At 41.4% G+C, this 26,920-nt stretch overlaps 1 protein-coding gene across 2 annotated transcripts in view; it reads right to left on the bottom strand.

The window, feature by feature from the left end:
* The window catches only part of pdgfc (platelet derived growth factor c), a 58,654-nt gene that overhangs the window by 11,927 nt on the left and 19,807 nt on the right, over nt 1-26,920 (bottom strand). For both annotated transcript variants that reach the window (XM_058397079.1, XM_058397078.1), the window contains exons 2-3: nt 13,361-13,556; nt 7,131-7,311 (exon numbers count right to left, since the gene is read on the bottom strand). In XM_058397079.1, the coding sequence (XP_058253062.1) occupies nt 7,131-7,311; nt 13,361-13,556 (377 nt within the window). The remainder of the gene's footprint in view (nt 1-7,130; nt 7,312-13,360; nt 13,557-26,920) is intronic.

The raw sequence follows: 26,920 nt of genomic DNA, 5'->3' as shown, positions 1-26,920 counted from the left end.
ATTCTTTGGTATTTCAGGTCAGTAGGTTGAAAACAACTTGGCTTGACCAGCTACATTTCCTTACAGTTTTTGTCAATCTTGTAGGGATAGCTTCAGTGAATCCAAGATCCGATTCATCCCTTTGGCCTCAAGCAATTTCTGATGAAGTAAACACATGCTTTACCACAACCCCAAAGAAACACAGTGCAATTTTGCAGCCAAACATTTCTCCAAAAGGAAGTCTGCCAGGATGAAAGCTGCCGCCTTACACTTTGTCATGCGTTACGCTGACAGGAAGCCTGTCTGGACCGAGTGACCATGAGAGTCATGAAATAGCTCTGGAAGTCTATTCAAGGCCTGGTCAAGCAACTGTCAAAGCTAAACAGCTAAAGACTCAAGCGGTCAGCAGACTCAGAACGGATATGACTCACATCTATTAACCGACATGCCGTAATCTAATGAAAGAAAGATGAAGAATCATAAATAAAATTATACTGAATAGAATTCATAATGTATATCAGCGTATTAAAGCTTTTATTCACGATTATCACCAAAGAATATACGATCAGTCCACGGTATGGAGGCTGTTAGCAAAAACCCAGCTGACGTTTAAGCTGCTAATAAAGACATGAATGAATAAACATGTGTTCAGAAAGTGTTTAGAAGGTTTCAGGTGTGTTTACCTTTTATCAAGTGTATAAGCATTCAATTAACAATCGCTGGTGATGAGTAGTAGGAGTGGTTTGTTGCGAAATACTGAACTTAAAGCAGAATTCTAAATTAATAACTTTATGTTCTTAGGAAAATAGCTTGAGTAGAGTGCTGCAGAGACTTCAGAGACAGATGGCCAGCTAAACATTTATGGATCATCAGGTGACAACATGGCAATGATTAAAGGTGGTTGATGTTTAGTAGATGGTCTATAGATCATCATCTCACATGGACTTTACTGAAAGAAAGATAAACATCAGCTGACGAGATGCGGTTGATCGGTTGGGTCATGACCCGTAATTTATTTGCATGGGGACCAATAAAATATACCCCAATTCCAAACATTTCCAAAAATAAGGGTTGAGATGGGTAGTAAAACATTTCTCTGATTAATCCTTCAGCATTAGAATGAGCTAGACAATTTGAAAAGAGGTAAACATATGCCGTAAGTAAGAGTATTTGCAGCTGAAGACTTCTCTGAAAGGAAACCAACTAAAGTTGCCTCATCACAATTTGTCTTCAGCGTGACAAAAGCAAAAGCAAACTCTGTTCCAATAAGTTTCCCAAAGTGATGACACGCTAATAGCTGCAGGAATTTGAGCTTGGGTGAAATGGGTGCACGGTTCTGGGAACACACAATGGCAGGACATGGAGTCTAAGTCAGTAGCAACAGCGAGGCGAGTGCCAGGAACCAAACCGACATTGTATCATGCACCACATGCTCATCCCTGACACGAAACTCTTTAAACACCATACAGACAAATCCCCTTAGATGGAATTCTGACCACAATCCAGCTGGATGCTAAATGGATTTTCAGAGAAGGCGCCAAAGGAAATGCAGGAGCGCTGTGAGTCAGGTCTGGAGGGGCAGCAGAATTGCAGGTTCCCGCTCTCCATCCTCCTCCACGCTCTATAAATAGAGCTCCATCAGTCAGCCACACCTTCTGTGATGGGAGAACTGAGGGCCAAAACACACCTCCAATCCCTCTTGCAAAGCGCAAGAAATCTTGAAGAAAAAACACAACACTTTTAGAGCACTCTGAGAGCACTGCTTGCATAAACCTCATCTACAGAAGTTGCATAACTGTTCTTCATGGGAAAGCTGTTCAAATATTATTTTTTCCTTCATCAATCACAAAATTCATAACTTGGGGTATGTCATTTTAGAAGCAGGGGCGAAGCTGCAAAACCTTCCTTGTTGAGTCATAAGCTAAAATCTAACATCTAATAAGGTCTATTCTGATGGATTAGCCTTCCATTTGCAGTCCTATTTGAAGTTGCTAGAAGATTGTCATAATCACAGTGGAGCCATGATTGTCCTTTATTATAAGCTCTTGTTATAGGAGGCATGTCTGTACAAGGTGCACTGATCGCAAATAGGTCACATGACCATTACCTGTACCAAAGCTTGGAGCTCAGTAACCTAAACGTAAACCTTTGCTTCTAAGATATTTCTTTTTAAACATCTGTCAAATCAGACTGAGTATTTCTACTGGTCATTTAAAAGAAGGTTAAATATAGTATAATCTTTCCAGACGGACACACGTGCAGTCCATAAAAACCACTGACATGACGGATTCGGACAGGACTAAAATGCCAGAGGTAGTCCATAAACACTTTATAATATTTATAATTATATGGTAATGATAATACTAATTACTATGTGATGATGTAATAATTACATTACACCTCCCTGTGTAATACTAAACCCATCCGAATAGGGCTTTAGACACAAATCCTGTCTGTTTTATCCCGTAATCACCGACTGAACCACTACTGAATCACTGAAAAGAGGATAAAGGACGAGTGTATTCAGAACGAAGTGAGAGTAGCTCATGTCAATGCATAAAAATGTCAAGACACGCTCGAACACATCTGTAAACAAGCAAGACAGAGAAAGAGAAGGGACTCGTAAAGTCCTGACAGGCATCAGACATCAAAGGCGAGCGTGTCTATTAAATCATTTCAGGGGAATAATCCTCCCTAAAAGTGCCAGGCGAAACCCAGGAGGAAATCGAAGCGAGGCCGAGTCGGAAATGGAAAGCGACGTTCTCACAAGCAGGAGTTATGACTGCAGCCTGCAAAATCTTCCCACCTGGTATTGCTGCTGAGGTCAGGAGGTCATTTGGGCTAGGATTATACACTTCACTGCACCGCAATTAGCCAGAGATTGCGACACATTCTTGGAGGATGAGCTTTTCTCTCTGAGGTTAAACGCTCTACTTAGATGGAAAGAGCAGACTAATGCAGCATGAGTACAGTGCAGGTTAATCATAAGTGGTGGATCAGAGCTTTAGCTTTGCTTTTTTGTAAAAAAAAAGAAAAGAAAAAAAGAACACATTTCATCAGTTTCTTGTGTTTTCTTTTTTACAGCTTAGATCAGTTTATTGATTCTCTGTGTCAGGATCTCTGAGGGTTGTGTAGCTGCAAATCACAGGTTAATATTAAAGCACTGGTTCTAGCACCTTATGGTTTCTATAGTAACAAAGGATGGTGAAGTCACCAGATGAACGGATTAAAAAAAGCATATGAATTGTTGATATGATGAAGTTTTGAGTAATGAGACGATTAACACATCACCCTGATTGTTTTACTCTGACCGCACCACACCGTGTGATTTCTTCAGGGTCATTATGGTTAGTAGATGTTTTATACTGGGCTTCATGGTATCTGTGGCCGTTGCACTCATGAGCAGGACATTCTTCTGGTTTTAGAGTAGTCCTGTGGCTGAGGAATATAGTTTTAATTATGTTATGTTATGTTATATAACGGCTGTAACTGTCATAGCTGTGGTCTCCAAACCTCGGTTTTCTTTCTCACCAAAAAAACAACAACATGATTAATCTTTCTGAAGGCTTGCATTTGGTGTCTGATCCTTTAAGTTTCCCAGGCAGTCCTGCCACACCAGGGATAACAATGTTGATCAGTTCACTCTGTTATTTTTCTCTCAAATTCTTCATCTGTTCCTGTTGTTGATGTTTAAACAAAGGCCCACTTTGGGTCGTCAAAAGCTTTCAGACCTTCTCTAAAATATTTGCCCATGGGCAAATTGTGTATCAGCCTTTTCTATTCTTTCCATCCTCTCATGTAAATGTTTAACTAAAAGCTGGACTTTTAAAAGGGCAGATCATTTACAGTTCACTGGTGGACTGTATGCAGGATTTCTCCTTGCACCTCCTTATTTAGCATTATCTAATACTACCACCATTAACTATTTACGAGAGCCGGTCCAATCCCATTCCTTCTCAGAACAGATGGAAGACACATGTGTGAGATGTTCCTGACTTGTTTTTTAAGGACAGCATCTGGTGGCATATTGTTGAGCCAATATATTTTATTCATTTGTTCGTTTTCCTCTCATGAGACCATAGTGGCAGCAGGCTAACAAGGTCGCTCCTTCTCGATCTTCTGCCACAGATTCAAGATTTTTCTTTGCTATCTCCAGACCTTCCTAACCTGACTGTGAGATTTAATCTCTCCAGGAGGTCCTGGGTGTTCCCTGGGAGGTTCTTCATCCTATGACTGATACAGTTCTAGCAGTTGCAGGCATCCTTGTTAGGTTCCCAAAGCAACTCAACTGACTCAGAAGTACTGGCTCTACTCTGAGGATCTTAAGACATGTTCTTGTCAAGCTCCTCAAAGGAACCTCCTTTCAAAAGCTTTTGCTCACTACCCTGATATAACGAACATAAATAAGAATTTCAAGAGGGCACTGGTAGCTCAGTGGTAGGTTTCTCGCCTATCATTCGGAAGGCCTGGGTTTGATTCCCAGCCATTGCCCGACCCCAGCCACTAGATGTAGTGCCGGTCCCAAGCCCAGATAAAAATGGGAGGGTTGTGTCAGGAAGGGCATCCAGCGTAAACCCTGTGCCAAGTTGATGTGCGGACCAGTTGGACCAGTTGGTCCGCTGTGTCAAAAGTTGATGTGCAGACCAGTTGTCAGTGTCGACCCCTCACGCACGTAGGGAGCAGCCGAAAGAAGATTCATTCAAATAAGAATTTCAAGGGTCTAGACTCAAATGACATTGCCCCTCAGATAAGTTCTACACATCTCCACCCAGAGAGAACCTGTGATCAAAATCCTTGCACAGGCTCCAGAGTTCAAGTCCCAGTAACTCAAATCCATGCAGGTTACACTTAATATTTTTCATGGGGGAATTTTTCAAGGGTTGCTCTTTGTCTAATCTCTCACTTAAAAGTAGCTTAATGATAGAAAGGATTTCTCGAACATTCTTGTGTTAGCAACGAGGACCTTCTGAAATTTGTCATCTCGTATTGTTTTTTTCCAAACCTCAGACAGACGAGCTGGTTTTGGTGATTAGATGTGTTTACTCAGGCGAATGGCAAGAGAACCAGCTGAGTGACAGGATGGAATACACGGCACTCTCAGAGCTTTTGTTAGAGAAAGTAATGGAGTGTGGAGGAGCTCAGGATGCGTGTGTGGTCTGGGTGGAGGAAAAGGAAGGATGAGATCGGAGACAACACAGGACAAAGAGACATTAGAGTCAAGGATGAAGAGGAGGGTACACACAGACAGACAAAGAGAGAGAGACAGAGTTAAATACACAGTGTAGAGTGACAGAAAGTAGTATTTTTTCCACAGGCTCATCTTTCCTGTGCTCTAAGGGTAGAAAAACAATGAGAGTAATAATTCACTGTGTCTGGCTGCATACTGTATAATCTCAAAGTCCTTTCTCCACTCATTTGGGCTTCATCAGTCATCCTAAATGCTGGGAAATTCCACCAAGTGTCATTCACACCGCTGATGTCATGACACTTGGTAAGACCACATGACATTCAGGGCCTGGAGGTGTAAACTGGTGGAGAAAGCTGAAGGGTGCCATTGTAGGTAGATAATAAGTGGCGTATCAGTTGCTCGCCCTTTGTTCAGGCACGATGTGTTCCAGTTTTACACAGATGACCTCTTATACTCCTCTTTGGAACTGAGGAACGTCTGTGTATTCAGCATTTATTGTCCTTGAAGGAGTGTGTCTTGTCCCTCAGATGGAGATAAACTGCTAAGTCTTGACATGAGGAATTTGCCCTCCTGTGTTGGGACACGTATTCTCAAAGTGGTCGTTTCATCTCACCGATTTCTGTCAGAGCGTTTTTCTGGGTTCGAGTTACACCACAATGGGATATGTGAAGTTTTCCAGACACTACAGTCACCAATAAAGGACACGGATGTTCCATTTGCACCACTTCTTCTCTCTGGTAGCTGGTGTGGTCTTCATGGTGGACGTTGTTGAACTAGTGTGGGTGGTCTGAGCTGGGTTTTTTTTTCTGATGACTTGCAATCGTTTAAGTGTCCTAAAGTGTATGAAACATGATAGGTTTCTGTAAAGACAGAACCAAACTGTCCTCAACCCTCCAGAATGTCATGACCATGACCTCCATATGTAGTAATTATCTAAGTCTTAGGCTGATGTCTGTGAAGATCTGGGCAAATAAGAAATCACTAAATATAGAGGATGTACTGCATTTGCTGGAGTTTAGCTAACTTGTTACATCCAGCACATGCAAATCAACCAAATAATGATAGAATATTGCTATGATGATGTTTGCCATATTTACATTTATGGCATTTGGCAGATGCCTATATCCAGAGCAACTTACATTTTTTATCACATTTTATTCAGCTAAGCATTTGAGGGTTAAGAGCCTTGTTCAGGAGCCCAGCATTGTGCAGCTTGTGGGGGACCTAGGATGATAGACCTGGGATTCAAACTCACAACCTTCCAATCAGTAGTCCAACACCTTAACCACTAAGCTACCACTTCCTTTCCTAAGGCTCACCCCCAGAACTGACTCCCTCTTAGAACCTTTTTACCAGAATCCCTATAATGGAAGAACCCCTGAGGGACAAGCAATTGTTTGTTGTTTTGCTCAAGAAAGCTTTACCATCTATTCCACTCGTAGATCACAATTTTATGGAAATGTACACCTTCCCAGTAACACAAATTTGTTTGTCAAATCCTTAGTACTGAGCGAATTATTATTCCACATGTTTTCTTTTTTACCTTCTGAATGTTAAGGATGGCTATGTTTACTAAACCAATGATCATGTTGTTCTCTATAGAAACTGTTTTTATTCTGGGAGTTGTTGATTAATAAGAGACCACTTTCAAGCATTTTCTCATTAAACCATACTTCTAGTCATTCTGTTTACTCTTAATGGTAATTTAACCACCTGAATGACAGGAAACCATAACAGCCAAAAGCACAAGGAGGACATTTTCCTGATCTGTGCTGGAAAAATCAGAGCAACCTCTGGAAAAGCTGTAAACAGCAGCATTTCTCAGTCCTGTCTTTTATCATCCGAAATAAAGTGAGAACGCGGAACATCGTGGAACATGACCTTGACTCTCCAACGAGCTCCTGTTAATATGAGCGATCATTTTCAGATTGTTACAGAGGCAGAAGAAGTAGTTAACGCTTACCTGCTGCAGGACAGAGTAGTGGACGCTGAAACCCGGCTCTGAGGGAAAGTACTCATCTGAAATGAAACGAATGCGAATCTGGTTCCCTTTGGACATCTGAGGGCCAGGAGCAGACTGAGAGCCACACCAGCGACCCAGCACCATTCCTCCATCAGGTTCCTCTACTTCCACATAATCATACCTGAATGAGACGAAGGAACATTGTTTATAGACTTACAGAAAAGTGCTTAGTTAAGTGTAACATTCCGAATACGAGCTCTTGTGATTATAGTTTGATTATCAAGGGTAATGTTTTAGATATCTTTATTTAGAGAACTTAAAAAATGTAGACATTGTAAAGTTTGGAAAACATATAACAATATTTTCCTCATGATCTTGATGATGCCTTTTGATATATCAATTACTGAGACTCGTAGATACTGGGACAGTTGGCCAAGCCTGCTTTAGTCTATTGAAAAGGTCCAGGAAGCCATGCCTCTTTGATTAGGATTGACAGCCTACCCCTCCTTCTTCTTCAGCCACACCTCTTTCTCTAGGACTGATGGGTAAAGAGGCCACGCCTCCTTCTCTGGAGCAGACAGAATGCATACCTCCTTCACTTTGACAGACAAAGGTCATGCCTCTTTTCCCTGGACTGACAGGCACAGAGGCCATGCCTTCTTCTCTGGGGCAGACAGAATGCACAGCTCCTTCAAAGGTCACGCCTCTTTCCTTTGGACTGACAGGCACAGGAAAAGAGGCCACACCTCCTTTACATAATAAAGTTTATTGTTGTTGCACTTTTTTAAATCTAATATTTAAACAAAATATTATAAAATAGATTAAAGAAGATTAAAGAAAACTCAGATATGAATCTTTACATCCCACTGCAGGTTGAGATGTTTATAATCGTTTAGTTTTTTATTTAAGGATAAAGTTCCTGGACGTTTCCATGCGGCACGTCGGGGAAATGAACAGCGTTTAGCACAACGGAAGTTTAATTAAAAAAACATCTTCTACATTACGTTATTGTTATATTAGCCAATTTTTTCGCTCACCAAATGAGTTAAAAATGCAAATGCACGGTTTTCATTCGCGGCGTTTAATTAAGATATAAAGTTAAATCCGATTTAGTGAAAATCCACCATCTATAAAAAATTCTAATGAATAATGAATTCTGTTTCTTGTTTATTCAAAGCAGCTCACATTAAATAAACTTCACGGTCATCAGTCACGAAGCAGAGCGGAGCTCACACACATTCCCTTTTGCTTTTCGTGTTTTTTACGTTTAAGCGAGATGTCCTTTGATTCGGAGCACATTAATCTGCGTCATGGGCTTTTTGGCTTTGATTAGTAATGCAGTCATACATCACCATCTCACAGCTGAAAAATGAGAGCCACCTGCAACACACCACGGGTCTGGCTTTAACGTGTGTGTGTGTGTGTATACATCTATACATCTCTGCTGTCCCTTATCACCCACATGCCTCTTTGTTTCATTCTGTTTGAATGTGTGTGTGTGTGTGTGTGTGTGTGTGTGTGTGAGTCCGCTAGCGCTTAAACAGGATCTAAACAGAGCGCTAATGCTCTGAGCAGCTGCTCTCAGATGAGACGAAAGCTTTAAAGTTCCTGTGAACAAATTATTTTAAAACTTACACATTTTGCCCGAAATACATCCGTGTGAAATAATAAACATCTCTGAAACTAAACACTAAACATATCTTGACTGTAAAGGTTAGCAAACTCCCTAGGGTCTGTAGAAGGTTTATATGATTGCGATTTTTCTGAGGTGAAAATATTCCAAAAACAGGCAATTTTTTAAATTTATTTACATCACTCTGAACTTTGTTATTTTAAGAAAACAAAATCTCTGTAAGTGGAAACTACCAAGATATCCTGAAACAGCTAGCTGGCTCGCTAATTGCTGATGAAATAGTGTGATTTTGTCACAGAACTTCTACATTTCCCTCTAAATATTAAACAACAACCATTAATTTATTATAATTGTTAGCTAGCATGCAGGTCCTGAGTGTTTTGTGGCAGCAGGAACTGAGAAGAGTTTTAAACAGAAGTCTGCTAAGCATGTTAGCAAAGCCTCAAAGCTTTAAAAAAAAAAAAACCTAAAGGAACTGATTGACCTCGTTCGGAATAAGATGAGCTTTGTGTACGTTTCATTTTTGGCTGGAAAGCAAGAGATTAGCTTTGTTGAAATTACACCCCTATATTTATTTAGCTATCATTTCTCGGATGGTCTCCGTGAGACGAAACCCATTAAGCTCGAACAAGGCCTTCTCGGAGCGTCTGCTTCGGCTCCTCGTTAAGGGCTCGTTACGTCTGGGTTCATAAACGGCCACCGGAGAGGCTTAATAAAAGATATCAAGGAGATTCAATATCCGTGACCTAGATATCCAGCCTCAGTAGGCGCCCTGCACCCTGTCCTCGCCTCGTGTCCTCAAAACCCTGGTGAGAGACAGAATTTACAGACGTAATGAAGTTCGGTTCTGCATTTCAGCGCTCTCAGGTGCGACCAATCAGGGCCGTGTTTTCCCGACAGATTCGCAAAAAAGTAATTAAGCAATGTTTAAACGAAGGGAATTGACTCCGAATAAAAACTGCAGGTTTTTAATTAGAGCCGTGCCACATAAGCGGCGAGGATAATGTGATGAAAGCAGAGTTACTGTTCCCACCCCGAAGACCATTAGTTTTATTAAAGAAAAACACATTAAACAAATCGTGGCGTTCCGGAGAAACCCGGAGGAAGCGTAAACACCGGAGACTCCTTCCCTAAAACATAAATAAACTCATTTCTCCTCACAGAAAACTTCACCATCGTCCTGCACATCCCTGTTACTATGGAAACCGCTGATTTGCAGCTGCTCTATGCTCAGAGCTGCTGTTATTTAAAAAAAAATGGATCGATATGAACCGTTCAACCAATCAGAATCCAGCACTTTAATATGTAAAATACACACATGCTAACTTTTTCTTTCTTTTGGGGTTTTAATGGCGCAGTGCTTTGATGTAGCCTGGCCTCGGAAAAGTGAGCCAAACCATTTTAAAAGAGGAAGGCAAAACACACACACACACACACACTCGGTGAGCAATACTTCTCTAGTGCTCAGTAAAGCTTGGTTTCAGTGGCCAGTGCCAAGGCCTGCTACTAATCATTTGAGTGGATGAGACAGGCATGCTAACCCTCCCCTGTGTGTGTGTGTGTATCAGCACATATGCTTGGCTTTCTAAAAGGAGTGTTTACCCTCAGTTCAGCCTAACGCTAGCACTTGAAACCGCGCTCAGTAAAAGCAACAGACATCACGCTGAAAGCAGACATTCGCTGAGACATTAAGCACACACACACACACACACATGGACCGGATGGCTAATTTCCTCATATGCTTAGCCTTGATTTACACTCCTCTAACACGTTGCAGATTTCAAGCATCAGACGGCGAGCGAGCTCCGACTGCGCTTTCGCTCCTTTGTGATGCGAATGCAGTGCTTTCGCATGGCGAAAGGTGCCGAATAGACGACAGATTTGCGTGTGAGAGAGATCGCTTCGAACCATCGAGGGTCAGGAACTTTCATTTTAAACAGCAGACAAACCAAGCTCACAAAAATCTGCATGTAGATTCCAATCTTTTCTGATACACGATTAAGCGATCCACACTGAAAGGTTTCTGATATTCCGATAAAAGTCTTTAAAACACACTAGTGGTCAGTAAAAGTAGCCCTTTTACACAGTACACATGTATTTGCAAGTGCATTAAGTGCAGTTAGGAGCTTGAATTATTCCAGAGACTGAGGTTCAGCTGCAAAATCTGCGTTTGAGACTGAAGACAGTGGACAAAAGAAAGTTCTAGAAACATCAGGAGCTCTTGACGCTCCGGGAAGTCACAGGATCCTGAGAAACATGCTAGGGCTGCTAACAAAGAGCAAACAAAACAGATAAATCTCTTTTACCTCCAGCTCACTTGGAGGAATGTCGGCGTTCGTAAAGATCTCTGATGAGGAATAATCTTAAAATCGGACAGTCTAAATCCGGCTTAATATGTAAAACAAAATCCTGGCCTGTGGTAAGGGGTTATAAATCTTGCTTAGATATTTTAAGCCTAGATTGGAGGACAGGAGAGATGAGGGAGACGTGGGGTAACCTGTGCTAACCCTGGCTGTAATGTTTTGATAGAAAACGTCTGTAAATGTTCAGCGCTGAGTGACGAACGGCTCACGTGTGGGAGACGACGTTTCTCATCGCGGCCTCTCGCTGAAAGAGCGATCGACGCTTTCCAAACTAAACACAGGCGATGCATCCATAACGCAAAACACACTAATTACTCACTGGAGCTGAATGTAGTGAGAGAGTCACACACACACACACACACACACACATGAGACATACACTCTTCCCTGGAAGAAGAAGCTGAAAACACTGTGTGAGAGAATTCCTTGAATTTTTTCCTCGGATCACAGCACTTAGGTTTCTCCGTGTCTCGTAATGAAATGCCTTTTCCTGCATCAGAAACTTTAATTTATTTTTTATATTATATATCAGAATTAAAGACACTTGTGGGCGTGTCCTTCATATTATATATGATAAATTATTAATGATATTCAGACAAATCAACACCATCTTTATTACACGAGGTTATAAACTTGCAGATCTGGCAACATCGCTGCTGCTGTGGTCAAGAACAAGGTGTAATGTTTAGATTTAAAAAAATGTCCAGAACAATGATATCAATGTTGATTTTTTTTTCTCCTCATTATTGAGGTCTCCGGAGACTTTGGTGTTTTTTTTCTGATCTGAATAAAGTGCAAGCTTATACAGTCGTCATGGCAACGCATTCTGCCTGTTTGGTCACTATCCCCGATGAATCGTCCAGCTTCATCTTCATACTGCAAGCTTTAGAAATTTAATACTGATACAGATGGAGAGCAGGGAAGATGGGACGAGCCTCATTATCGTGTGTGTGTGTGTGTGTGTGTGTGTTTATAAGGTCCAGCTGGTCTCATTTTCAAGGCGAATGAATAAAAAAGCGAGCAAAAGCATCTGCACTGTTCATATCTCTAATCCTCCAATCAGTCTGTGATCAATATTTCAACACAGTCATGATGAAGAGCGTGGGTGTGTGTGTGTGTGTGTGTGTGAGAGAGAGAGAGAAAGAGAGAGAGAGCGTGTGTGTGTGTGTGTGTGTGTGTGTGTGTTTGCATGCTGTGTTTTTCATGTGAAGCCAGGTGGAGGTGCTGTGGATTCAGATGGCTTCACTCCAGCTCTTGGACCGATGCGCGTCACGTGAGCTACTTTTCCACGAGCCGAGCGCGAGGGAATTCTCTGTTTGGAGGAATGAATGAATGAATGAATGGACAAATCATGAGTGGATGAATTGATTGATGAATGAATGGATGGATGGATGGATGGATGGATAAATGAATAAATGAACCCGCACCCAGCACCACATCCCCATGATCTCATGACCTGGAGCCTGCTCTTGTTGAATGCACTCAGACTCCTGGACGTGACTCAGACTCATATTACAGGTCAGTGAGCGTGTCCGAGCCCTGGACGCACCACACTAACAGCTCGTGTGAATTTAAATGCTGTAAGCAGACGCTCGCTTTCTCTTTTTTTTCTCCTGGCAGGATAATGCACAAGCAGCATCGATCGCTCCAGAAGAGAAACTCCATCCTCCATCCGGCTCCAGATGACCAGCAGCCGAGGAGCGCAGAGAGCCGCTCTGTAATTAAACGTCTTTTTAATGTGGACAGACTGGCTAGCGTGTGTTTGTGTGTGTGTGTGTGTGCACTGAATCTTAAATAGATGCCCAGCGGTGACACGGGTGACTCAGGGTCGATGTGCGCCGGATGTATCGCCATGGCAACAAACAGAGAAAAGTACATAGAAAAATACAAAAGGTATGATTTCAACCACTTAATATTCCTGACCAACTCGACAAGATAAAAACTTTAACCACAAATAAATAAATAAATAAATAAATACATTCAGCTGCAAAAATAACTTTAAACTTTGTTTAAATAATAATAATAATAATAATAATAATAATAATAAATGCTTGGATTATTTAGTTATTTATTTTAAAAAAATATACCTGCATATGATTTATTTTAGAATGATATGCAAAGTCATAAATATGCAAAAAAAATCCAATATTCCATATATTTTAAGAAAAGAGATTTTTATTTTATTTTGTAAACAAACATATACATAAATTATTATTGAAGTTTGTTTCACTCACTTGCACACGCCGTCCTCAGGATCCTCCAGTCCGAAGCGGGGGTCAAAGGTCAGCTGAATCCTGGCGTTCTCATTGGCTGCCACGAGTCTCCACACGATCACAGTACTGCGTGGGTACGTGTGTGGAAACCCGGGACTGTGGACGACGCCGTCGCCGCTGACCAGCACTACCTTCTCATGCTGAGACTCCTGAACTCCTGTACACACACACACACACACACACACACATACACTGATTATCCAATTAGCCATTAAATTATCATTTATGAAGCACACTGCACAAATCTGAGGAACGTGAAGGTCAGAGAATTAAATTCGGTTTAGTGCAAAGAATCAGGAAGTGGAACATCCTGTCGAAGGCGGGATCCGACCCACAGCACCTAGTTAACGATCCAAACCCTGATAAAGAGCTACAGTAGAATTATATAATAGAATTCCTCAAAACCTGTTTAAAATTAGCAGATAAAAATTCTATAGCTAGTATTAGACAGATGTGTAGCAGCTGTGAGAGCAATGAATTAGCAAGAGTCAAGTTTTTATAATTACAGACTTCACAACATCTAAATGATCTACAGTCGGTCAATCACTCGATTACCTGTGATACACAGTGAACACTAACCTTCACTAGTAAAAAAAAAGAAAAAGCTAAGCTAAGCTACACAGTGAACACTAACCTCATGAGGAAAAGCTAAGCTAGCGCATAAATGCTAGACTAATACTGAGTAAGCGCTAACTTAGGAAGCTATCAGAAAGCTATCGATTTTTTCCACATGACCCCGAATTGTTAGCTAGCAACCAGGAAGTATTTAGCTTCCATACGCCTTTAATGAAGCTGGAAAATTCCAGCTAGTCAGAAAACATGAATCATTCAGGTGTCGTGTTGTAAACGTTATGGGTTTTAAATACAGTTACTCCCTGTTAAAGTTTACTTCCTGTTTTAAACCAAATCATAAGCTAGTGAAGCAGTAGCGCAGGAATAAAACGGGATAAAAGGTAAAAAGTTCAGGAATAATCACATCGTCCGGCACGCAGAGAGGCACTGTAACGTAGCATTGAGAATGAATTCACTGAAATAAACGTTGATACGAAAGCGTTTCTGTCCTGAACTGATTAGCGTCGCGCAGCTACGCTGACCCGAGCGTGTCATGTGACGTGGCAGAGTGAAGAGCGTGATGGGAAACGACAGCTGCTGGAATGCGACAACGCTGAAAGGATTTTCACACACTTCCCACACCCGGAGCCCACCCAGGGGATACATTTCACTTCACCTTTCACACCGCCTCAACAACACACACACACACACAGCTCTATTAAACAGTGTGGGAAGCCTGAACACATCACACAGCCACAGACACATCCTGCTGCTCTCAACACCAATAATCAGCATATTAAAATAACATAAACACAAAAATCAGCTGAAAATACGTGGAAATATCACTGAACGTCTCGGTGTATTATATTATATACCAGATTTTTGGCATGCATCTCACGTTCCAGACACAAAAACACTTCCAATAACACGCCATAAAACAGTCTGCGCAGGCCGCAGGGGTCCTTCCTGTCCCGAAAAATCCTCTTTTGGAAAAAAAAAACACAATGGAAAGACTCTCTTCACTCCATAAATATCATGTGAGTCACACTTTATTCACTTATTTACAGCTAATGATGGGAAGCACGGAACTTTTCAGCGAGCCAAGTCAGTTGAATCATCTGAAGTCAACTCTTTGAGCTGAAACATTCTAATGAACAAAATTACTTGATGTTTGGGGAAATAAAAAAACTAAAGAAACAAATAACTCGTATCTGTGTGTGAGTCGAGTCTCAGCGTTCACCTAAAAGAGCCGAATCGTTTGTAAATGACACATGAATCAACTCATTGGAGTTGATCCTTTCAGCTGAAATTTCTCAAATCTTACTCTAAATAGAAACAATAAATGTTTTATAAAGGAGTCGATTGTCAGAGATTCACCTAAAGAGTCATGAACAATGAATCACCAGTGAGTCATCTCTACAAGAATGATTCATGAATTAAAGTTCTGCCCAATTACATTGATTTTTATCCACTTCTACTTACATTTAAACTTGTTTTTCATCCTTCTTTCTTACGTTAGAGCAGTAACGTCACTCTTCTGCTGAAATCTGTGTGAAAACGTGTCATGGGGTCATGTGATGTTCTGTAACTGTTTTCATTTCACTCTTCCTCAGCAAACTTATGATTAATGAAATGATACAGATTTAATGGGGAAAAAGGAAAACTCTTTCATCAGATCATCTTGGTTGGAGCTAAACGTTATATAACATTCTACAGAAAAAAATTAAAATACTGTTTTTCCTGGCTCAAGGAGTCCATAATGTCCTGAAAGACGACGATGATGATGATGATGATGATGTGGTAATGTTGAAAAACCAGTAAACACTGACAAAACAAATTGGTGTCCAGTCAGATGTCCTTGTCCTGAATGGAAAATGTGTGTAATTATATATTTAATGAATGATCCAAACTAATTCTGTGTAAAAATCCATGTTTCTGGTGTTTTTTTAAGGGTTTATTGGGTTCCTTCCTGCTGGATAAAACCCTCAGAGGTTCTCCATGGAACACAAACACGGGAAGGATTTCAGAAGAAGCAGATCTCCTTTACAGAGGTACAACTGTTAGTTATATAAAGATAATATATGTACACACACACACCTGACAGTCTTTCATGTTGTTTCCATGACAACAAGCCTAAACAGTGATTATATATCATATATCGTTTAGCTCTCTGTTCATGCTTCGCTGCTTCCTTTGCTATTGTGTGATGAAGCAATTAAACTGATCTTTACCTTTTTATTTAAAGAGACAAGAACGACAGCAAGTGAAAAAAACCCTCTGAGACGTAACCATGGCAACAGTCGATGCTATTTATGATGAAACGAAACCTGAAAAACCCAACTCCGGCGAGTTTTCCAGCGTGTCTCTTCGCTTCGGTCCGGGTTCTGATATCGTGAAGCTAGCCGAAGGTAGCTGTATACTTCTTGTCAGATTATTGGCACATTTCATTAACAGATGCAGAAAGACTGAAATCCAGAGTGGCAGTAGTGACTCATTATTCTCGTTACGACGACGGAGCCAGATGCCCGGCCGCGTCCGGCGAGTGGACGGCGAGTCGGGTCTGCGAGAGAATGATTCATGCGGGATTCTGTTCCAGGAGTCTGTAACGTGCCAAGAGCAATAATGTAATGATTTACCGTCTGCCTCGATAGTTACAGACAGCCACGGGCAACAGCTCCGGCTCTCCAGAGAGCACAGAGAAGGGAGAAAAATTCCACCGGCTTGACCTCAAACTGGGGAAGAAAAGCATCAGGGGTCATCACAATTCCCGCTTTGAAAAAAGAAACAGGAGTTTTTTTTATGTCTGCGTGTCGTGTCATGATCAGATGCACACCGGGGACGAGAGGTGAAAGACGTGTCATGTCTGAAACACAGGAACGCCTCACACAGACCTGGGTTCTGCCCCGGAGAGCAGACAATCATCAGGCTTTCTGAGGTGAAGCGAGAGTTCTGCGGCTCCCCCGGGACATTCGGCGCGAAACTTATCCAAACACGCGGGGCCGCGGGCGAGCGGTGTAAGGTTGCGCTGAAAATCTGCCTGCTCCACAAGACAAAACACTTTATGTATCCAGTTATATAAACAGATCAGGGGGCTGGCCGTCGCTGCCAGCTCGGCTCTTTATGTCCTGTCACGGGAGAAGCTGGAAATGACACGACGCTTTGTTTCATCTCTTTTCAGCGTGTTCCAGCAGGGTGCAGGCCGCTGATTGACAGCTCCTTCTCAAAGAGGTTTCACGTTTCCTGCAAGATTTCACCGATTCAGACCTGCAGATCTGCGGCTTTAAGCGATATTTACCCTTAAAGGGAGGATTGTGCTTCTCAGGCTCCTTCCTGGTGACCCCACACACACTTACAGCAAGGTCTAGATGTCAGAACAGGAACAAGGAGAGCTCTTCGTCTCAGAAAGCAGACACAAGATGAACTGCAAGAAATGTTCTGCTTTAGACCGCGTGAAAAACTCGACTGAGAAAGCTTTTCCTCACCTCACCTCAGGGATCCATCATCATCTTCATTTAAGATGAAACATTTCATAATGTGTTATGATATTTGCCTTATTTATTTATTGGAAAAAATGTTTATAAAGTTATAAAACAGTTGAAAGTAAATAATCATTAAACTTCGTTGTTACTTCGTTGTTACGTTTCGCGGCTAATTTTCAGTTCAGCAATGTTGGATGGAGCTCGATATCGGGTGAAAAAGTGTAAATATTTAGCAGAAAAAGTCTGTAAAGCAAATGAATCACAAACTCCGCCTTCAGACTTTAGGCCACGCCCCCACACGGCGTCTGCTGAAGAGGAGGAAAGTGATTTTAGCTACAAGATTCGACCTTATTTTGTTTGTTTACAGAAAAACTGTCATTTCTGGATTCATTTAATAAGCATATATTTTTTGTAAAGAAATGTCATATGTTGAAAATAATGGTAGTGATTTCCTGTCAGGATTTTCTTTATTTTAGTTATTTATTTTTTTTAAATAAAACAGGATTTCACATTAAATTTCCAAAACATTTGAAGAGAAACATAACTCACTCCTTTACACCCGAAACAAGCCGTAAAATCCTCCTCTGGAGTCCCACAGCCCAAACAGACTGAAGTGTAACTTCATTTATCGGTGAAGTTCAGGAAGATTAATGAGCTGAACACGACGCTGAGACTCTAACACACGCTCGTGACGGAGAGACCAAACAAGCCTTAACGCACAGACGGCCAATTAGGAAGGCACATATGGCTCTGCAGAAACATTTCCTAATATAATTCCTTTAGAGAAATCAACAACGCGGCGAGAGGAATTTCAGCTCATGGACGGATAATTAAAGACAGAAAGAGGAAAAAAATCTGGTTTTACATTCAGAGAGAGAGAGAGAGAGAGAGTGAGCATGTGTGAGAGAGAGAGAGAGAGAGAGAGAGACAGAGAGAGAGAGAGAGAGAGAGAGAGAGAGAGAGTGAGCATGTGTGAGAGAGAGAGAGAGAGGGGGAGAGCATGGGAGAGAAAAAGAGAGGAGAGGGTGAGAGAGAGAGAGAGTGAAAGAAAGAAAGGGAGAGGGAGTGGGAGAGAGGGAGGGAGAGAGAGAGAGTGAAAGAAAGAAAGAGCGAGGGAGCGGGAGAGAGAGAGAGAGAGAGGGAGAGCATGGGAGAGAAAAAGAGAGGAGAGGGAAAGAGCGAGAGAGAGTGAAAGAAAGAAAGAGAGAGGGAGCGGGAGAGAGAGAGAGCGTGAGAGAGAGAGAGAGAGAGAGGATGTGAGACTGAGAAAGAAGAATAGAACATGTTCCTTGGTGTTTTATTCCTCTTGCACCAGTGAAATTTTCTAACTGCTACTTTTTATCCGCTTATAGTTCCTTTTAACACTGAGCCGTGAGACCAGATTAGTTCCTGTTCTCACTACAGCAACTTTAAATCAAACAAAAGCACCCCACTGACACTGGAGACTCGGTCCCTAAGCGCCGTGCTGTCAGAGGGACTGGAGCTGAGATCAGTGTGACACCGCTGAGGTTCGAGAGGAAGAACACTCTTCAGGGTGTGCAGTAACGGAGAAATAATCACCTACAGTGACGCCGCTGCTCAACTTCCTCCTATACAGCGACTCGCGGTGATGTGTTCCACATTTGGAACAATACAATGCCTGATTTCTTTGCCACGTCTCTGCAGTGTGTGTGTGTGTGTGTGTGTGTGTTGTGAAGTGACCTCATCTGAGCAGGTTAAATAATGCCGTACGTTGATCAGAGGCCGTTCCCCCGAGTGCATTACCTCAAACATGACTTTTCCTTGACCCACTTTTCCCCGGACCCCCTCCCTCGCTCGCTCGCTGTCTCTGATTAAGGGAGGAAGCCGAGGACGAATAAACACAGACGCACAGAGCTACCATTGTGCCCGGGCCGTGCATCAGACCTCCGACCGAGCGCACGGTTTAAATATTAACCCGCGAGCAGTTAAAGACAAAGAGAGCTCTCACACGTGCCTGGGTGTGTGTGTGTGTGTGTGTGTGTGTGAGAGAGCATGCACAGATACGTCTGCAGTGTAATGTCAGACTGAAATATCTTATCAAAGACAAAAAAGGAGACAAATCCCTTTAATATCACATGTCAGAGACGTGTAACGGTTTACAGACACGTGACGCGCAACGTCTGGCAGCTAAGCATGAGAAAGGATACGAGGCGTTGGCAATTTGTTAGCTATCAGATAACTTGTAATCAAACGCGTGTTGTGTGATGTCATCAGTGTGCGCCCTCTGCTCTGTTCAAGCTCAGGTTATAAAAGCTGAACAATGTGGTTCATTCATAAAAATATTAAAGCCACGCCTCCATCATCATTCATTCATTCATTCATTCATTAGCCTGATCCTAAGCCCCGCCCATGCTTGGTTACTGTCACTATGAAGCAAAACCAAAACCTAGGCTAAGTTTTAGCGTTTTTCAAGTTAGCTAGCTATCTTCATCTACCTAATAATGTTAACATGGCTAATATGAGAAGCTTTATCATTGTGTTAATGATTTAAACTGATAAATAATAACTAATAAACAGTTTTACAGCTAACTCATCTTTAGCACACACGCTATTTATGTTGTTAAGAACGGATCATCACGCACACAAGATAAGAAGGTGTTTAAACACGTTAGAAGGAATATAGAACTTTCAAACGCACAAATTTTATGGTCTGCTTCATAAACACAAGACGTAAATATATAAATTTGTAATATTTTTTTATTCATTAAATAAGACATTATTCCCACTGGAGTTTTGCATATTTCCAGAATCCCAGCCACATGCTTCCTCCTTCATTTCCTCCTTCTCTCCCTGACATCTTTGAACACACAGACTACAAACCTTTCTCTTTTTGATTTCTTTTTCCTTTTTTCGCCAGCGGCTCAGCTTTCCCACTCGTTTATGAATCGCTGAATATTTATGACTGGTGATTTTACAAGCTGTAATATTGATTTGCTTCAGTTTTAAAGGAAACGATGCGCTCAGGAATAATCAGGATCGCCGTGGGAGTGAAAATCTTTAGGTTTGTGATGTAATGTGGTAAAGAGCCGTTCCTGGTACTTGCAGGATTTTCTTCGGGGATCTGACCGGAGGCTACACGCATGTAAAAGCACTTCATCTTTCATTTCCTTCTTCTTCTCTCCCTGCATCAAAATCACATTAATATCCATCAGAGTCGAAGCCGCAGGATCGGTTACATCAACACCGGTTCAAAAGAGCGGAGACGCAGACACGGTTTTCTGGAAGCCGAGCGCAATTTCATTCTTCTTCCTTAAAACCAAAATTGGTCTGTAACGGCCGCCAAAACTTCCAGTCATTACTGGAGACGGCATTAAGCTAACACTTAATCAAATGAGCCAATAGGGCGACTCCCCAGGACACCATATCTGAAACACCGGCAAAGAATTTCCCCCTTCACAGAAAGATTAAAAAAAGAAAAAAATGCTCTCATCTTTACACTTTTACTCTTTCTTTTTTTTAAGACGACCATTTTAGAGAAACATACACTATATTGCCAAAAGTTTTGGGACATCTGTCTTTACATGCACATAAATGTAATATAGAGTTGTCCCGCCCTTTGCAGCTTCAACTCTTCTTTTAGGTTGAGGAGTGTGTTTATGGGAATTTTTGACCGTTCCTCTAGAAGCACATTTGTGAGGTCAGGCACTGATGTTGGACGAGAAGGTCTGGCTCACAGTCTCCACTCTAATTCATCCCAAAGGTGTTCTGTGGGGTTGAGGTCAGGACTCTGTGCAGGACAGTCAAGTTCCTCCACACCAAACTCACTCATCCATGTCTTTATGGACCTTGCTTTGGTCACTGGTGTGCAGTCATGTTGGAACAGGAAGGGGTCATCCCCAAACTGTTCCCACAAAGAGCATGAAATTGTCCAAAATGTCTTGGTATGAAGCTGAAGCATTAAGAGTTCCTTTCACTGGAACTAAGGGGCCGAGCCCAACCCCTGAAAAACAACACCTGAACTCAATGTGGAGGGATGTTCCAAAACTTTTGGCAATATGGTGTATGCTAATAGATTTATTGGAATTATTTTAAACAGTGGCTAAAACATAAGCTAAACAAAAGGAGAAAAAGTTCTTGTGAATGAGAGTAAGACACAAGAATGTTATTTCCCCTTAAAAGAAAACTTCTTTAGGAAAATTAAACAGGAACTAAAAAAGATAGTTTCAGGCACCAATATGAAATGTTTCCGGAATGTTATGGAAATCAGGATTAAGCTAACGCTTACTCAAATGAGTGAATATCTGAAACACCAGTGAAGAATCCCAGTTCTCAAAGATTTTAAAGAAAAAATCACTTTTTTTTTTTTTTACTACTTTAAAGCTACTCCAAACTCTTTCTTATTTTTCCCACAGGGCGCCTTTTAATCCCCGCACATGTTTAGGGGTGAAATGGAAGCCCTGGTTTACCGTTTCTGCCCCTCACTCGCCCGGGTTCGTCTCCTGCTTTCAAGTCTCTCGCACATCTGCTGCTGCTTAAGAGCCGAGGCTGGTAACTACAGGTGCTGTAAATTCCACAGCAGCCCTTATGATATTTATTACAGTTCAGAGAGAGAGAGACAGGATGGAGGGATATGAGGGAGAAAGAACAGAGAGAGAGAAGGAGAGAGAGGGAACGAGGGAACTCAATCCAAGAAGGGAATTTCTCCTGCCATTAAAAAATAATTTGCTTTTATGAGCAGGTTGGCGTTCTGTAATGACTCAATATGTGAAGCGTAATTTTTTTTTCTTTTGGTTTTATGCTTCCCTTATTCACACACACACACACACACACACACACACACACACACACTCGACGCTCACTTGCTGTCAGTCAGTTTGATCTAACTCAGTTTATAGTTGTACATTCAGGTCTAAAAGCTCATTTGTTTTTATTTAATTAAATCTAAAATGTTGACTTTTTTGGTATTTTATTTACTTTTATTGAATAAACACAAACACTTAAAGTCGACGAGGTCTGTTTACTTAGTAAGAGAACTTACAGTTACAGTTACTGTAAAAGAAAACATCATAAATTTGACTACACCACTGCGCTGTTCTGGAAGCTGGATTCTGATCTCAGGAAATAATAATACGTTTTGGTTTCCATAGCAACAGGGACTCGTACTACTGATGCTCCTCATTAACACATTATTTATTTTATATTTTCTAAAGGTGTGCCGTGAAGTTTTCTGTATTTTACATCGCTCCCGTGTCAGTGCTTTTAGCATTTTTTCATGTATTATTTTTGTATAATTAGCTGCTATAACGTAAGCGATAACAGGAGCTAGCTAATGTTTCACAGCATGTGCGTTAAAGTAGTAAAATAATCCACTTCTGGGTCGTAACAGCGACAGCTGATGAATTAAAAACAGCTCGTATTAGCAGACTTTCAGACTCGCGTGTAAAATTCGTAGGTTTTGTCATCAGTGGATTATTTTTGCTGTTTTGTAATTCGAAATGCCCCAAGGACCACCAGCGGTCAGCATGTCCAGGCTACAATCAATGAGCATCTGAGTGACAGGGTGTGTGAACCACACGACACCCGGCTGCTACAGGTCAGGTATCACATTCACACACACACACATACACACACACACAAGTACAAGTTTAGCTTTTCCACATTTTTGCGAACATCGAAACAGCTATCTTGGTGTCTAAGCTACAAAACCTCCGCGACTGACCCCTCAGCGTTTATTGTGCATGCAGCGAGGAAGCTAACATGCACTGAAACGCAGCTAACATGACAGTTTAAAGCTAAAATAAAGGTTTACGGTCCGCCACGTCTCACGTTAAGCAGCGTGAGAGCAGGTGCAGGAGATCGACGACTGCTCTGTCAACACATGCACAGAAATCCAATACTGTGCAGTCTGGAGCAAGGCTTGGTTAATACACACACACACACACACACACACACACAAAGGTCTCTACCAGCGCTACACACATCAACACTCATCCGTTAACACACACTCTTAAAATGCACCACAACATCCGGAAACCAGATCATATCACCGATCCCAAACTGTCTCACTGCCATCTGTCCGTGAAAGTTTTGGCACCCTGTCCTTAAAAACATCATAAAGTTGCTCTAAGCTAGCATGTTTTAAATGATTAACTCTCTGTGGAGTAAAATTCTTACAAAACAACACAGATAATGTGACAGATTTAGGTTAAATATCTCCTCAAATATAAAGGAAATGCTAATTCTGTTCAAAACTGATGTGCTAATCGGATTTTAGTTCACCTACAGAACCTGTGTGTTAAGCTAGCTAGGTAGTTAGCTAGCTGCTAAAAATCCCAAACCACACCTTTAACATCCTGAACAATCGCTTTTACCCTTTGCTTACTAATAAACACTGTTAGTCTGCATTATTTTACCGAAACTATATCGGAAATACATTATTTTGCCAAAAGTTTTGGGACACCCCTAAACACCCCAAATCATTGAGTTCAGGTGTTTTTCAGGGGTTGGACTCGGCCCCTTAGTTCCAGTGTAAGGAACTCTTAATGCTTCAGCTTCATACCAAGACATTTTGGACAATTTCATGCTCTTTGTGGGAACAGTTTGGGGATGACCCCTTCCTGTTCCAACATGACTGCACACCAGTGACCAAAGCAAGGTCCATAAAGACATGGATGAGTGAGTTTGGTGTGGAGGAACTTGACTGTCCTGCACAGAGTCCTGACCTCAACCCCATAGAACACCTTTGGGATGAATTAGAGCAGAGACTGTGAGCCAGACCTTCTCGTCCAACATCAGTGCCTGACCTCACAAATAGCGCTTCTAGAGGAACGGTCAAAAATTCCCATAAACACAAAAAAATGCTTTTAGGTTCTTTTATTTTTGGAAAGTTTTGGGAACAGATTCTTAATATCTTGCAGAGGTACTGTTTTTTGTATACTAACTAACATACCAGGTTAAGACGATCCTTTTTAGAAATGCTAATAGATAAAAGTCGCTGTTTAAAAAAATTTGCTAAACAAATAGGAGAAAATTTAAAAGTTTTAAAATGGGAACTTCCTTTGATTCACAATATGACAAAGGAATTTTATTATTCTATAATGAAAACCTGTCTGGAAAATAAAACAGGAACTGAAAAAGATCAGAATCTTTCAGGAACAAATCTGGAATGTTTCCGGAATATTCAGTAGGTCACAATCTTCAGCAGGTCACTGTGTAATAAATCAGAAGGATAATTGAGATTTAATTGTGGTTGATAATCGTGTTTCTGTGAGTTTTATCAGATCTGCTGTTTCTCTGAAGCTGAATTAGAATAAACTGATTTTTTTCTTCAAACTCAGTCCAAAACTCATTCTTATAGCTTTGTTTTTTTCCATCTGCTGTTTCTCAGTTCCTCTTAAACAACTCTGAATAGCTTGTCATTTTTTCTGTTGTATAAAAATATCTATTAAATGAATCCATGAGGATGGAAATGTTCTTGCACAGTAGTCACTAATAACTTCCATAAAAAAACAAATAAAAAAAGAACAAATGAAATGCCTACGTGCCGCTTCTGTTTCCTGACTAAATCCTCGGCAGGATCGAGGTGGGTGGCCGAGAGAAAGTAATGAAACCTTTTTAATCTCGCGTTAACCCGCCTGATGAAAGTGCGCTGGGATTAAAGCAGACCGCCTGCAGGACGAGACACAGCAGTCGGCAAAACACACAAATTCAGTGCCAACATTTAAACACCCTCACTGTTTTCTGTTTAAAACTAGTTCTTTTACACACACACACACACACACACACACACACACACACGTACACTGTTACATGCAAACACTTAATGCAAACATTGGAAATAACCTGACAAAGACATCAGAGTGTGTGTGTGTGTGTGGTTTGTATTATAGTGGTTATAAAATTCTGCTATAGATGTGGCCTTTTAATGAACTTTTAATTAACAAAAAAGCAGTTTTTTAGGCAGCCATACAGGCCACGCCTCCTTCATGACTCACTTACAATGCCAGACACACAGGCCACGCCTCCTTCATGATTCACTGACAATGCCAGACACACAGGCCACGCCTCCTTCATGATTCACTGACAATGCCAGACACACAGGCCATACCTCCTTCATGATTCAATAACAATTACAGACACACAAGCCACACCTCCTTCATGATTCAATAACAATTACAGACACACAAGCCACACCTCCTTCATGATTCAATAACAATTACAGACACACAAGCCACACCTCCTTCATGATTCAATAACAATTACAGACACACAAGCCACACCTCCTTCATGACTCAATAACAATTACAGACACACAGGCCACACCTCCTTCATGATTCAATAACAATTACAGACACACAAGCCACACCTCCTTCATGATTCAATAACAATTACAGACACACAAGCCACACCTCCTTCATGATTCAATAACAATTACAGACACACAAGCCACACCTCCTTCATGACTCAATAACAATTACAGACACACAGGCCACACCTCCTTCATGATTCAATAACAATTACAGACACACAAGCCACACCTCCTTCATGATTCAATAACAATTACAGACACACAAGCCACACCTCCTTCATGACTCAATAACAATTACAGACACACAGGCCACACCTCCTTCATGATTCACTAACAGTGACAGACACACAGGCCACGCCTCCTTCATGATTCACTAAAAATGACAGACACACAGGCCACGCCTTCTTCAAGACTTACTAACAATTACAGACACACAAGCCACACCTCCTTCATGATTCACTAACAGTGACAGACACACAGGCCCCACCTCCTTCATGACTCACTAACAGTGACAGACACACAGGCCCCACCTCCTTCATGACTCACTAACAGTGACAGACACACAAGTCACTCCTCCTTTATAAAATATGCTGACAAACAGGTCACAATCCTGGTACTATCCCTTGCTACTTACAAGGCCACACCCCCTTCATTATTCACTAGGGCTATCATGTGCAGAGGCCACACCTCCTTCTCTGAATTTGTTCCTATTGAATCAGGCCAATAACTCATCACAACATATTGGATTTTTTTTACACAGTAAAACACTGCCAAAGAATTTCGAACATGTCAAATCAAGTCATTTCATTATCTTAATAGACTCCAATATATAAAACCCTACAGCAAATTAAAGTTTAAATAGTTTATGAAATGAAACAGCTTTCAGACAGCAGCCCAGGAAAAATAATATCTGTAATTATACTTCAGGAGGAACGTTCATGTCGAAGGAACAGAGAGGAATTCACCCACTAATCATTAATGGAGTTCTCACATCCAACATTAAACAATGACTGCAAGAGTGTGAGACACACACACACATACACACACACACACACACACACACACTGCGGTCCAATCTGTCATCTCTTCATCATTAACATACACAAATGAACAAAGCCTCTGCTCCGTCGTGTCGGACTGATCGCTTCCTGAAATGTCTAAATCAAATGAACAAACAACATCGAGCGAGGCGAGACGTGGAGCCAATGAGATGGAGAGAGA

Source organism: Hemibagrus wyckioides, linkage group LG08, assembly GCF_019097595.1.
Source record: "Hemibagrus wyckioides isolate EC202008001 linkage group LG08, SWU_Hwy_1.0, whole genome shotgun sequence".
NCBI lineage: Eukaryota > Metazoa > Chordata > Actinopteri > Siluriformes > Bagridae > Hemibagrus > Hemibagrus wyckioides.
The sequence above is the reverse complement of the archived record's forward strand: the minus strand, read 5'-3'. Positions and strand labels throughout refer to the sequence as shown.